The sequence below is a fragment of the Polyodon spathula genome, chromosome 30 (genome assembly GCF_017654505.1).
Source record: "Polyodon spathula isolate WHYD16114869_AA chromosome 30, ASM1765450v1, whole genome shotgun sequence".
Lineage (NCBI taxonomy): Eukaryota > Metazoa > Chordata > Actinopteri > Acipenseriformes > Polyodontidae > Polyodon > Polyodon spathula.
In genome coordinates, this window is record NC_054563.1 from 6,875,319 (window position 1) to 6,889,798 (window position 14,480).

At 39.4% G+C, this 14,480-nt stretch overlaps 1 protein-coding gene across 2 annotated transcripts in view; it reads left to right on the forward strand.

Annotated features, from left to right (window-relative positions):
• clpb (caseinolytic mitochondrial matrix peptidase chaperone subunit B) overlaps positions 1-7,820 on the forward strand; it is a 51,369-nt gene extending 43,549 nt beyond the window's left edge. Inside the window, exons 11-15 of one of the 2 annotated variants that reach the window (XM_041232814.1) lie at positions 1,183-1,339; positions 1,453-1,526; positions 1,730-1,849; positions 2,945-3,049; positions 3,437-7,820. In XM_041232814.1, the coding sequence (XP_041088748.1) occupies positions 1,183-1,339; positions 1,453-1,526; positions 1,730-1,849; positions 2,945-3,049; positions 3,437-3,679 (699 nt within the window). In that variant the 3' untranslated portion in view covers positions 3,680-7,820. The remainder of the gene's footprint in view (positions 1-1,182; positions 1,340-1,452; positions 1,527-1,729; positions 1,850-2,944; positions 3,050-3,436) is intronic. The other variant, XM_041232813.1, reaches the window with a different exon arrangement.
• The last annotated feature ends 6,660 nt before the right edge of the window (positions 7,821-14,480 follow it).

Sequence of the window (14,480 nt, forward strand, 5' to 3'; positions counted from 1 at the left end):
ACCCACGCCTTTCAAAAGCCCAGAGTAATACAGCTGGCCCATAATCCGACACATGCTATCATAATGAAATGAATGCTGACAAGATGTAGAAACTAAACATTAGTATCATAATTGTATGATGCCTGTTTGCAGCATTTACAGTGGACTCTAATTGTAATTGTACTGATTACTCATTTCTATATAAAACATGACTTCTGTGTTGTGTAATCCTGATGAAGTTGCACGTCTCCGGAACGTTCATTTGACTTGTTCACTTTTTAACCTCGATGTTGCAGAAATAAAAGTTCCAAATATTTTGGTGAACCGATCCTGAGAACGGATACTCTTTCTTATATATTTGTTATATCCACCGCAGGATTCTAACGAGTGGTGCACGGTACCTGGACTTCACAAAATATAAAAATGAAAAACATTTTAGTATGGTACCGATTCCGATCAGTACTCCAAACAGATTGCTAATATGAAGAAGACCCGCTCTTAAGCTAAAACAGCTGAGTGAGGAACTGAGGTGCTGACAGCTAAGGCAGTCTGTGCTGTGCCTCTACTCCCCTGTCTTCTGTTTCTATGACATCCATCTCGTCCTTGGAGAGCACTCCCTTAATAACAGAACATCTTAAGGATTAATAACACCACCTCTTCTTTTAAAGGTTGTGCATAGATCTTAAAAAATAAAAGGAAATGGGAAATCGATAGTGCAGCGGCAGGCTTGCCAGACAGACAGGGCCAGGCCTAAGTATTAATCACAAGCAGCCAGAGAATAAGAGATTGTGAGATAAATAAAACCTGGGCAAGAATCTTGTTTAATATCACTACAGCTGTATTGACCTGAAGTGATTTATTTATACATACAGAGCAGATACTGTCATATACAGTACTGTATTGATTTAGCAAGACTTGGGCAAAGGTTTTGTAAAAGATGTTGTGTGTTCTGTTTTATTTTAGGCACTGGTTCTTTTTGTTTATCATTTCATTTACAGTACAGTAGAGATTTGCTGCCTCTGGTTTGTATTCAGGTGTTCCTAAAAGGTTGTTTTCTTATACTCCTGGTATTGTATTGTAATGTGATCTCAGAGGTTAATAATCAGATGACTAATATGTCTATGTAGATGTATATTTATTAGCAATGCATCGTATTTACAATAGCACCAGCATTTAAACAAAGGACTTGCTCACCCTTCCTAGGGCAGGCTGACGGATGGTAAAGGGAAAACCATTGAATGCAAAGATGCCATCTTCATCATGACGTCGAATGTGGCAAGTGATGAGATCGCTCAACATGCATTGCAGCTGAGGCAAGAGGCCCAGGAACTGAGCAGGAGGAGGATAGCAGAGAATCTAGGTGAGCTCTCAATGTGCTGTATTGCACTCGAAACGTCACTCGGTTCACCATTTACAGCACTGTTTCTCTGTGCTGCATTTACCAGAATTTGACTTTCATTTTCTTTTGTGTAGATGATGTTCAGATTGGTGACAAAATCGCCATATCGAAACAGTTCAAGGAGAAGGTCATTCGACCCATATTGAAGGCAAGTACTGGCTTTAACATTCTTTATTTGTTAAATGTTTCTGAAGTGGCAGCTTTATTGAAATAAAGACCAAGACTGGAGAATGTGACACTAAGAATGTTCATAGATGATTTTCTTTACAAATGGTGCTGTTCTTCTGTCTATTCTGTGAACTGAATGATACTAACACCAACATCGTGTGTCACCTCTTTTCCCGTCCCCAGGCTCATTTCCGGAGGGATGAGTTTTTAGGTCGGATCAACGAGATTGTTTACTTCCTGCCATTCTGTCACTCTGAACTGATCCAGCTGGTCAACAAGGAGTTGAACTTCTGGGCAAAAAAGGTGAAGGGCTTTTAGTAACTTAGCAACCAGATTGCTAGAGGTGAAGACCCAATTTAACAGGGCTGCTTTTAGGCCTGCTAAACAGTGTGTGTGTATAAACACTTTCAGAGTCAGCTTAAGTATTGTGTTGTTGTTTTTCCTCTTTACTTCCATTAATTTATTTTGAAAGCTGTCTCCTGACACAGAAATGTACCGCTTTAGTTTCAATATATTTAGTTTTAATACACACACATAAGTAAAGCACAGGACACAGTCACTCTAAAGAATCAAGAAGTGCACTTAACATTTATTGACTGGTGAAATACAATTCAGTTGCTGCAATTAACAGGAGGCAATTATGGCGGCAGTGTGGTCCAGTGGTTCAAATCCCACCTCTGCCACTGACTGACTCACTGTGTGACCCTGAGCAAGTCACTTAACCTCCTTGTGCTCCATCCTGCGGATGAGATGTTAAATCAATGTCCTGTTCTAAGTGACTCTGCATATAATGCACAGTTCACAGCCTGCCTCTGTAAAGCGCTTTGTGATGGTGGTCCACTATGAAAGGTGCTATATAAAATATTATTATTATTATTATTACATTTGTAGGTGAAAAACGCTAGAATTAAAGTCGCTACATTTAAAAAACATATAAACACATGACATTTTCGGTCCACTAAAATAAATGGCTGTACTTAATCTCTGCAAATGAGAAATTGGAGTGTCCAGTGTGAAAAACACAACACAAAATAATAAATTAACGTAGCATCCAAAGTAGCACTATAGCATAAAAATGCCTTACAATGAGTTACAAGCTCTTGCAGTGTCTTAGAAAAAAAAAAAAAAAAAGTATTTTTTTTAAATGTATTTTTATTCATTTGAGCCGCGATATCTCCTCTCAGGCATTATTTGCGCATGGTTATTAAAAAACATAAATGGGGGGGGGGGGGGATTGGTTAAATGTCAGTGACCATTAGCATTAGTGCTTGCTTTGTATGACATAGTGAGCTCAATAACGAAGCAGCTTATTTCGGCCGGTTAATGCAAAGAACTAGATCAAGGGTTTGATCAATAGAAATGTGTCCTAAACTCAGCATTGTTCCTTCACCCTCACAGGCGAAGCAGAGACACAACATCACCCTGCTGTGGGACCGGGAGGTGATGGATGTGCTGGCAGGGGGATACAACCTTCACTATGGGGCGCGCTCCATCAAACACGAGGTACCCAGGGAGAGGGAGGGTGGATTGGGGTAGAGGTGAATAGAGAGAGGCTCTGTGACTCCACTGGGTTCCAGTTGAAAGTATTTTTTATCAGTTCTGTTAGTTTCAAACCACTTTGACTTGGGACAACCCCTGTTAGGATAGAAGTCAGCTCACAAGAAGGATTCATTGATTAAACTACCAGGGGGATACTAGAGGTATGTGAGGGACTTTATAAGCGGGAATTATCCAAAGAAAGGTTATCCAATTGATTATTAACATTTATGGCAAGATCAGGTGTGCTAGGGTGTTTTTTGATTGAGTTAATGATTTTTATAATGTAGTAATAACCCTAAAAAGATAATTAAAACTTAATTCTGGATGAATACACCCCTCTCTGCTCTTCAGGTGGAACGGCGAGTTGTGAACCAATTAGCTGCTGCGTACGAGCAGGAGCTCCTCCCCCACGGCTGTACGCTCCGCCTCTCCGTCGATGAGAGTGACCACCGTGGCCTGTGGGGGGGAGGGGACAGCGAGAGGGAGGCCCGGAGCCCAGCCCTGCGCCTGGAGATCGTGGGAGAGGACAGTACTGCCCGCAGACTGGACATCCAGCCCCCACTCGCCCCAGAGGATCTGGCCTTCTCTCTCTGACCTCCTCCCCAACACCGTGGCTGGGGAGCCACGCCACATTGTCAAACGCATGAACATAGTTTACAATTATCTTGTGAGGCAAAAAACTAGCACCTGGCGTTAGTCACCTTTTTAAAGAAAAAAGTGTCCTGTATAAAAAAAAAATTAGTACTGAGGTAAAAGTTGCTGTTAAGCACTTCTAAAAGGGCCTTTAACAATGGACTGTTTTGGTAAAAGGCACATCTTTAATAAGATGGGGGAGAATGTAGTCATCCCAATTATAAATAACTTCATTCAAGAACAGTTTGATGGACTGTAGTGCTTTTGGTTATGTATCACCGTACACACAAACACTACACAGCGTGTCATGCATGGAAGGACTGCATCACAATTTGCATGACACACAATCAGTTCTTTCAACCGCCAAGAAAAAGGCAGGTATTTTGACCCAGAGGAAAGAGTTAAAGGAATGATGTGCTCTTTGACTGACTTTTCTGTCTCCATTTTCTTCTGCTCTTCCTCCTCTTAGATGACAGTCACCCCATGCAGACAGATATGTACGTAAGAGAGGAACGTAATACACAGAACACAGAGTGCATTCCATTCTTCATCAAGGGGGGTTCTGATGACATCATCAGAAAGGCTCTGCTTTAATGGTTTGTCACAAGAATCATGATTCCGAATTCTAAGAATGTAATACGTTGAATTTATTTAAACAAAAAGTATGAAAACTTTATTTTGTATTTAAATTCTTGCACTTATTCGTGTGTTACAGCAAGGAGTTCTGGTTACATTTTCTAAGATTTTGGGGAAGTAGAAATGTGGCTTTATCAGGTAAAGTCACACATCAGTACGTCTAATATTAAATAATTACTCGGTAAAACATGGGGGTCATTTTGAGTTTTGTTAATTCTTTTCTAAGTGTGGTTTGCCATTTACAGGGGCTGGGGCATTCAAACTGTAAGCGAGGCTTAAAAGTGCAGCGAACAATACAGAAAGACATGTTTTATTACAAGCTTTCAGGCTTATGCATATTCTGAGGGTTATGGATATTCTACTCCCATTAGAATCCTATATATTCCATGTGTGGACCATCCTGCAATTTGCTTCAGTTTTTTCTGTAGGCCAGTAAACTCATCACAATTGCATATCCTGGTATTTATTGCAAATAACAAGGTCTTGTTTTATTTATTATCCTACTGAAATATAATTGCTAACAGAAAGTAGGTTGGATGTTTCAGAAAGGAACATTATTTAAATATATACAGTACAGTATCAAATACAATGTTCAAATGACTGAAACTGTGCATTTATTTTTAAATTAAGCTTTCAGTGTTCATTGCTGCCTTTTTTCTATCAAAAGGAATCAATAAATTACTGTGAATAGCTTTGACAGCACAGAACAACACTGCAAAGCTGGAATCAAACAGTGAGCTGAATATCAACTCTGTGTGTTCTTTCACAACTTGCTCATTATTTTTCTGTAAATGTAAAGTATTCTACATCATTCTCCCAATTATTGCAAATGAGAGCTAGCTGGTAGTGAACACATAGTCCATGGTGCAGCTACAGTTACACTTCATGTTAAGAGAACGCTGGGGTGTTAATCAAGATAGATTGTTATATATGTCAGCATGTTATATATAGGACATAAAATATTACAGAACGCATCTTTTTCATTTCGTGACAGATCACATGCAAGTCAGTGGATTTCGCGTTCATGGATTCAAGCCATAGGCAAAGTGCTTGTAGTGCTGCTTTCATGACAAGTATCCAGTCAGTAGCGTCACACAACTAGTGGCATGCACAGTTACGAAGGTTCATGCAGATTACCCAGTTCTAACATGTTTATGAATCGCAGTTCGTATTTATTAATGATCACGAAGGTGCTGGCCTCTACAGTGAATGTATTGCAGACTGTCCATTTGGCCTCCTCCTGTCTGATGGTGGATTGTAAGACACGGACTCCTGCCCTCTAGGAACTGAGCCGTGACTCAACTGAGCCATTTTGGTTTTCTACTAAACTGGGCAGGAACTGAACCACCAGCCCAGTGAGGAAGGTTTCCATCGCAGATGCAAAGACACCAAGCACCCAAACATCCATTAACATGTGAAGGGACCAGCTGCCTGAGGTCTTTCCAGACGGCAGGCTGAATATCAGAGCGCTCAAGTAGTGACCGATTTTACTGGTATAAATGTGCACTTGCACTGTTTTGGACCCTGTTGCATATCATATGATATATGTGTGTGTTGGAATGCTCCAAAGTCACCAGGCATCGTGTGCTGTCTTTAAAAAGCCACGTCATCTTTCAAAGCAGCAATTTTTTTTGTCAGGTTGAACACCACAGTGGAGTGGAGAACTCCTAAACACGAAAATTTGCATGAGCTGTTGGGTGTGCTGTTTTTCATCACCCAGGAACACAAACGGCTGATTTCACAGACCCCGACTAGCACTAACCTTGGACTTAATCTTACCCTAGGTAAGGTAGATCAAGACTAGTGTGAACTGGGGGGTGTGAAACTAGCAAATTGTTTTTTTTTTTTATCATTCACTGTGTAGATGGAAAGCGTAAGACCCAGATATTGAAGTGATATGTTTGTATATGGATTGTATGTGTGTTTAATTGTTTTATCCTTTTTAAATGATATTTTATAAATACTATAGTATACAAGCTGCTTTTTAACCCCCAAGGTTAGGCAATTCAGCCCACTAAAAGGCTGGGGATCTACGCTTGTATCAGATAGCACCCTATATTACATTCTATATCATTCTTACAAATCCTTTTTATGATGCAGGGGTATGATCCGGCAAAGGTCAGATCAAGACCTCTGAATCATCTGGCAAATGCTGTACTGTCCCCTGCTCTCTAAGGACCCTTTGTATTCAACTGCAACCATTCAGCCTCTAATCTAATGTATAATAACAAAGATCCTTTTTTTTTTTTTTTGGAATTAAAGCAGATCTGGTAAAAACTGGTAAGAACTTCAGTGTTACCCCCCAGCATGGCTTTGGCATGATCTATGGTGACAGTGCAGCCTAGTTCATCTGAGGTGTGCTCTGTTGGGATTAGCTCACACAGTAACTTTGCAAAAAGTCTGCTCTATTATCATTAATTCAGTGTATGGAAATAAGTGGTACAAAAATGATATAGGGACATATCATACAGGAACCGGCTCTGCTGTGTCGTGAGGAGTTCTTTTTCCTAGACTGCACTCTCACTGTCTTTTTGAAGGAAGTCCCCATTAGAAGTCTGCAGTATTGGAGATGTTAAGCCCCTGTGTGTCAAAACCAACACAGCTGTTAGTGCAGGAACTCTACAGACCAGGGCAGCACAGTACTGCTCCTCTGCTATGGGCAATCCTACAGTAAAAGAGGAAAAGCATTATCTTACGGTATCGTGGTTATGTCGTTTATTTACACAGAAACAAGATTACATGGATTTATTGATATTCCCACTGTTGGCTCCTTATAACTGTGGAGTGAATGCATTTTACAAATTGAGCCACTTGATGCAATATTTCTCTCTGAAAATTGTTTACTATTGAAGTTTATGAGTCAGGCTAATTCTAGCCTGTTCTTTAACATATCAAGATTTGATTGAGATTTATTATCAAGCCCATCTACACTATCTGATTTGTGAATTTCTCAGTGGTCACTTTATTCAACCATATGTGAACTTTTGCGGCAATTAATATATTTGTGAGACTCTCATTTTTGTAATTAATATATTGGATGAAAGCTCAGACTAACACAAAGGTGCTGTATTAACTGTCTGAGATTGTTATGGTTCAGCCCTGGCACAAAAAGAGGCGAAATAAAAAATAACAAGAAGCACATATAATATTCTGATTGAAACTTACAAATGTATATTTACCAATCACGTCTACAAGTAACATTTTAATACCTCAGAATGTTTTACCTGTGCCAGTAGTTTTGGAATGCTTGTGAAGGAAGACTCGTAATTGACTGAGAGGACAATGACGATTTCAAATCTCTAATATAACTCCAAAAACAGCTATTCCCTTTTCCCTATGTAATACTATGCATTCACCATGATATATATTTTTTTGCTTTACCATACCTCTCCGTGCGTTAGAATGCTTTCACAGTGCTATGTTTTTACTATGGTGTGTGTGAGTGGCGGTGGCGGCGGCAGTCCACAGATAGATTACCTGGTTGTTGTGGGGTACTATGGGAAAGCGTAATAAGCATGTCAGAAAAAAACTTGGGACATGTATATGGAGCTAGATTGGTGGGGAATGCAGGAAGGCGCATTCCTTCTTTTCCCAGCTTCATTCCATACATATGTAGAGCAAGGATTCTTCCTGTAGGGCTGAATTAGCATTGAAAAGACATGCATTCCCTGAGCCCTCCCACAGTCCGGGCTGGACCCCCCAGGTACAAACAGACACACACACCCAACCAAGGACCTGTTTATCAATACAGGACTTCCCTGGTGATCGACAACAGACTTTACTGCATTTTTCCTAGTCAAGTCCCAAGAGTCTTCCATTAAAGACAAAGACTACAGCACATATATTTCTCTGGTTTTCCTAATGAAAGGCCTGAACAAAAACGTTTTTTTAGATTTAAAACGCTCAGTATTAAGTTTATTTTATGACAAAATGGATTTTCACAATCTCGTTCAAATAATGGGGTGAAATATTAGGCATTTTAATGTCCTTTAAGAGTCTTTCTGTGATTAATTCAGTGTTTAATGCTTTGTTATCACAACTGAATGTCAACGTTGTATTCTGAGAATTACATTGGTTGCTCCACAGCTCTGAAAAGATAAGGGGCAGTTCTCACATCGCAGCAGCTTGCCAGGAAAAGCACTTTCTTCCTTGATAAGGCTTTATGAGTACAGCCTTAGGAAGGTCCCTTCTCCTTTACTCTGGGTAATATGATTTCCGAGCCTAAGTCATTTATTAAAATGGCGTTATGTTCCTCCTTATCCCTAGACTGTCATATAAACAACATGCCAGGAATGGCTTTTTAGTGTGCCTCCTTGATTTATCCCTGACTGCTATGATGATCCATGTCTTCCTTCTATCTGTAAGAGGCTAGACATCTGTAATTTGGTACTAATGGCTCTACCTCAAAGCAGTTTACGGAGATTGCACTTGGCACAAAAAGCAGCTGTGCAAGAACAGAGAAATATGATCAAGTCTCCCTGATTCGGTCTGATCTGCGCTGTCTTGCCATTAAATGGCAAGTGATTTCAAAGTTTTACTCTTGGTTTCTATCTGCCTTCTATCACCTCAAAAAACATGGGGTCCCAAGTGTCTCACCTAGTAAAAAGCACTGCCATTTGGAGTTCAGTGTGTATGAATTCCAACTTCTACAGCATTTTACAAGTCAGCTTTGGCTTTCTGCTTCATCAACCAATAGTGGTTAGCAGCTGACAAGTCCAGCTGGAATCTTCACAGGCAGAGCCCCTACCTCCATGTTTCAGTAGGTCAGTAACATCCGTTGCTTGGGGTTGGCATGTGAACCAAACCAATGGTCTTGACAACAGGAAAGGAGGTCCTCTTCTGAGCTTCAGCCCTCCTGATCAGTAAGTCAATCGCAACGCCAATGCTATATTCTAATTGGGCATTTCAATTTGGGTAGAACCTCTACCATTTCTTTAATTTTACAAGATATCCCACAAGCCACTGCAATACCACCACACCATCCGGTTCTCTGCTGCTGTCTGTTTTCCTGTGACTCATTATTACCATGGCTGTGCAACTCTTTGTATGAAAAAAAAAGGTGAAAATACATGCAAAGATTATTCTGTTGTAATGTTGTAATACATATCAGGTAAGATTTACTGGAATTATTTTGTTAGCTCGATAAGTGCAGGTCTCCCCTCAGACTGCATCTCTCGGGAAGGAGGCTAACCACTTGACCCCTCTCCTGATTGGATGCAACTCCCACCGCCTGTTGTCTTACAGACAGGTCTCTTGGGAGCGCACCTGGATTTCAGGTGCTGTGCTCTCACTCAGTGCTGGTGTGGTCGCCCTGTGACAGCCCTCCAGAGCTGACACTCAACACCGGCAGACATGCAGCCTGCTAATGAGTGCAGCACTAGGTGGTGTTTACCTTTTACACACGAGTGGGTTTGTCCACTCAAGAGCCTGTGTCTGCAGGCAGATGGACTCAGGACCGGTGCCAGCCACACTTCTGCCCGTGTTAGAGGCCTCAGGGCAGCCTCAGCTGTCAACAGCTGAAGAGCGAGAGACCTTTATTAGATTCTGCATCATTTCTTTGTGAATAGAATTCTCTCAAATCCTTTAATACCCCAGGTATGTTCTTAGCCCAACAGTATCGCCATAATAACGATAGTTAATGATAGATTTGATTGTTGAATATTGTTTTTAAATAAAAGGTTTTTAAGTTGTTGTAAATGTGGCCCGTGTAAGTTTAATACAGTCTCTGAATGTAATTAATATTCAGAGACTATTATCACATTCTTCCTGTCCAGAATTATTAGAACTGATCATTTATCAGCAATATTAAGATCCATTTTCAAATAGCCAGAATGAATGAATGAAATCTATTGGATGGGCTCTATGCTTGCGGCTATACCGTTTATTTTTACTTTTCAGTCAGGTTTGAAATCCACCGTGTGGAATGTGCTGTACAGGCTGCATGCCACTCCCAAACGCAGACAAGAATCCAGTAATAATGAACATTGCTGCCATGAATTGATTGTCTGAATGCAGAGATGCATCTGTGCTAAATGTGCAAGGTAGGGTACAGATATATACATCAACCGAAGGACAGCTTTTGCAGCCCTCCCATTGAGAGTGCTGTACAACACAAACTATATAGGTATATGCAGCAGTTGGACAAAAATAGAAATGGCTGCCATATCACATTTTTACTATCATGACTGTTCCTCACAAGTAATACAGGTTTGGGTACAGAAGCACCTGCCAACAGAGCCATGTGTCCGTTGTGTCAAGCAACAAGGCTGTTTAGCTTTTATACTGTATCTTACAAATGCAAGGATTCCTGTTTACACTAAAGTATGTGCTACATGAAGTAGGTGTTTCTGTTTTTTTTTTCAAACCCCTTTAGATGTAGATCTCATACAGTGGCACTTGTTTAGGAAACAATAACCCTTTAAGGCAAAAACATCACACAAGCTGACAGGGGGATTCAATTAGTAAAGAACATTTCAACCATGTGACCCACTATAATTCAGTTAGCCACCCAGCAACCCCCAGTACACATGCATCCCCTCAATGATCCAAACCTAAAGGGTTGACATGATTTAAACCTGAATCTTCCTTGAATTATAAATGGGAGGGCGGTTCAAAGATCCTGCCTGTTAACCTATTTTTTGAGATCAGTTTTCGTGATCGAATTCAGAATAAATCTACTGAAAACAAACATGTGCTTAGAGAAGAGCCAATCCTTTGTTTACAGTTGGCCCGGGCAGTGTTGGAGTGGGTATATTGTATTTATCATATTGCATTACTGGGGAAAATGTAATTCCAGTAATGAAAGTAAATAGCGAATTAAGTTATCATGAGAGTGAGGATGACTTCATTAAGGGCTGTCGCCAGCAGTTTCACAGATCTACTAAAATACAGGGCAATGAGAACGACTGGAGAAAAAAAAATCTATAACAGTTTACACTGGTTTGGTTTATCATGCTGGTCCCATTCTTATACTATGTATTTATCATGCTTTACCATGGCTTTGACTGTACCGTACCAAGATTTCACAATGCTGTTACTACTCTAGTCCTATGATGGTCTGCATGATCGATCGATCGATCTATCTATCTATATATACACACGTGTACAATCTTCATATATATAGAGACAATGTATTAAATAAATATGTATATGGAAAATAAATATTAGCTTTGCTGGAGTTCTCACCAGGGTTATTTGTTGTTAGGGTACAGGCTGACCAAATCAACCACTAAGACTAACATCTAATATCTATATTTGACGTGGATATTTTTTACAATGTTTTAAAGCTTAATGTTTTAATAGTTGGCTCGTAATAAAGTCTAAAATGTTTACTCTACAGGCTGCAGCATTTGACACAAGTGAGCTGAAATGAAGTAATAGCTTTTGATTCTTTGACAATTAGTTTTGTAATTCAATTCTTCTTGCACTTTAGAAATCTCTTCCTATTCATACACATGCAAAAGACCAATGCATTCTAACTTCTCATGAGAAGCCTTTAAGGACACACCCCATCTATATATAATATTGGCACAGCACATAATAAAAAGCGTTGCTACTGGATCCTCAGCGGTTAGCTTGCAGTTGGAAGTGTATGAATAGCTTAGTGGTGTGTGCTAGACTGCGAGTAGTATGGAGAGACTAGATTTTTAATTGTTTTAAAATCAACACTTGACAGGTAGCCAGTCCAGAACTCATTTAATACACAGTGTTCTGACTGGATATGATACCTCTCTAAATGTGGGCTGCTAGATTTCTGAAGTAATAATAATCATTCTTCCAGGAAGCCCTGAAAATAAATTGCAGTAATCTATTGAACAGAATGCACTGCTAAGGATCAGAATCTTTAGCATTGATTGGGGTCAACACTGGCTAAAATCTAGTTGTTGGTTTTTTTTTGCCTTAAGATTTTTGTCTCCTAGTTATTCCAAAAGGGAGTTGAATATTTCTCCACTGTTGTTATTATATATATATATATATATATATATATATATATATATATATATATATATATATATATATATATATATATATATAGTAATAGAAACTCCAGAGTGTTGTGTATTCTATTAGAAACAGAGAAAGGCACTATGTTATTGTAATTAATATATCTATATTCTGATTATATGCATATACATGTATTGTTATAATAAGAAACATTTAAGTCAATATATAGGACAAAGCGAAGGAGAGGTCATACCTTTTATTGGACTAACTAAATAAGAATTAATCACAAGCTTTCAAGACCTCAGAGGTCTCTTCTTCACGTGAAAGTAGTAGAAATTGATCATTTATAGAACAATAGATCTAGATGGATGCATGCATAGATACGTGACTCAGGATATCATGCAAACGGCATAGATCGCTACGTATAGCAATGAGATATTTGTTAAAGATATGCACTCAGTTCCCTCTGTGCTCTAGTGCGGGTATCTGCCTAGTGGCAGTTAAAATGATAGATTACGTCCAAGATAGAGCCATTAAGAAAGAAATAACTCGACAGACAGCGGGAGTAAAACAGAACGAACAAGCAGATTGTACAGAATGAGGATTAAAAAAAAACAAGACACCATGTTCATCCCAACTCGTTTCTCGTTTTCTTTTTTTCTCTAAAGAAAAAAATCCATCTTCCCTAATTCGCGTCCTGCTTTGGGACAGCTCGCGTGGCAGATTGCTCCCTAATTAGTTTAGAGAAAACTTAATTCAATTAACTTTCCACAACTCGAGCGCCCTGACAGTTGGGCCTTCCTTTCAGAAAGACGGCCCAGATCCTCAGATCTAATTAACTTGTTTGGAGAAGCTGCCGTTTCTCTCCTGGACCATTTCAAGTTTAGCAGCTGGGGGGAAGAGATGTAAATTTAACTGGGGGTTTGTTTCTTAAAGGGTGCTGAGGTCAGGTTATTCCTGCCTCGCATCTGGTTTAAATGGTCTGTTTTTTGTAAAGTCTAGGATTGAAGATATATTCATTGCAGCAGCCTCGCACCTTTTATGCAGTTATTACAGTAACACGTCATGCCAGCATTTCAAACTGAATTTGACCGAAGCAGTAATGGTAAATTTCCTTCACGTTCAGTATTTACAGTAAAAAGAAATCAAAAACGTTTTCATAAATATGTGTTAACTGATTGAGCTAATTAAGTCTTTTTGTAAAATTCTGTGTAAAAATATATATGTATCCCACATAAAAACGAACAACTATGCCGTTTCATAAATGCTGTTCATCAAGCAGGTACAATGTCCCACTTAATTGCAAAAGTGCATACATAGTTAGAATCAAATTAGCCACTTCTCTCGTGAACATGCATTACAATAGATCTAATTGTTCTTTATTGTTGTTAGTTGCATAAAAATAATTATGCAAATTGGCTATGTAACAGTATTAATCAAATTGCATATGCAATAATCTGGAAATCACGTTTTGTCTCAACTATAACTAATAGGTGTCAATGTATTCGTTTCTGCTTTGCATTCTAATCAAATAATAAGCAGTTGCAAGTTATCGAAGCGTACAACCTTATTGCAGTAAAATGTTCGTGAACTTTCCTATCATCATGAAATTGTGAGAAGCAGGGCTCGTCAATATTGTTATATTTTGACGCGTGATTTTACTGGGGTTTAGTCCACATCTAATCCCCTCAAAGAGAAGGTATCTCGTTGCGTCTGATCAGACTTTCAAATCCACTGCTATCTGAGTGTTTGTCTTGAAAATGGGGCTTAATCCCGCTCATTCCCTCTCTGAAGGAACTGAAAGGAAACAAGGGGGATTTAACTTGGACTTTAACGTTAATGACCTCCATTCAGATTCATGGTGTTTGGGTAAATAAAGGCGGGAACAAAAGTCTGGATGGGAGATTGACAGCCACGGGAGAACATTAAATATCAATCAGGGAGGAACAGTGCCCGAGAAAGGCAGTTTGGACCCACACCACCTCGTTTTATTATTAGGACACACATTTATAAAAGCGCCATGCAGCCGGGTATATCCTAGGTGAAATATTGAACCTATTGAAACATCTCATGGGTTAATTCTTTTACTGTAGGCCCACCTTTTAAAAAATGTTTACACTGACATATTGCAATACATGTATCAGGCGCGAGAGCTGTGCTTCGTTTGAAGATACAATGGTCA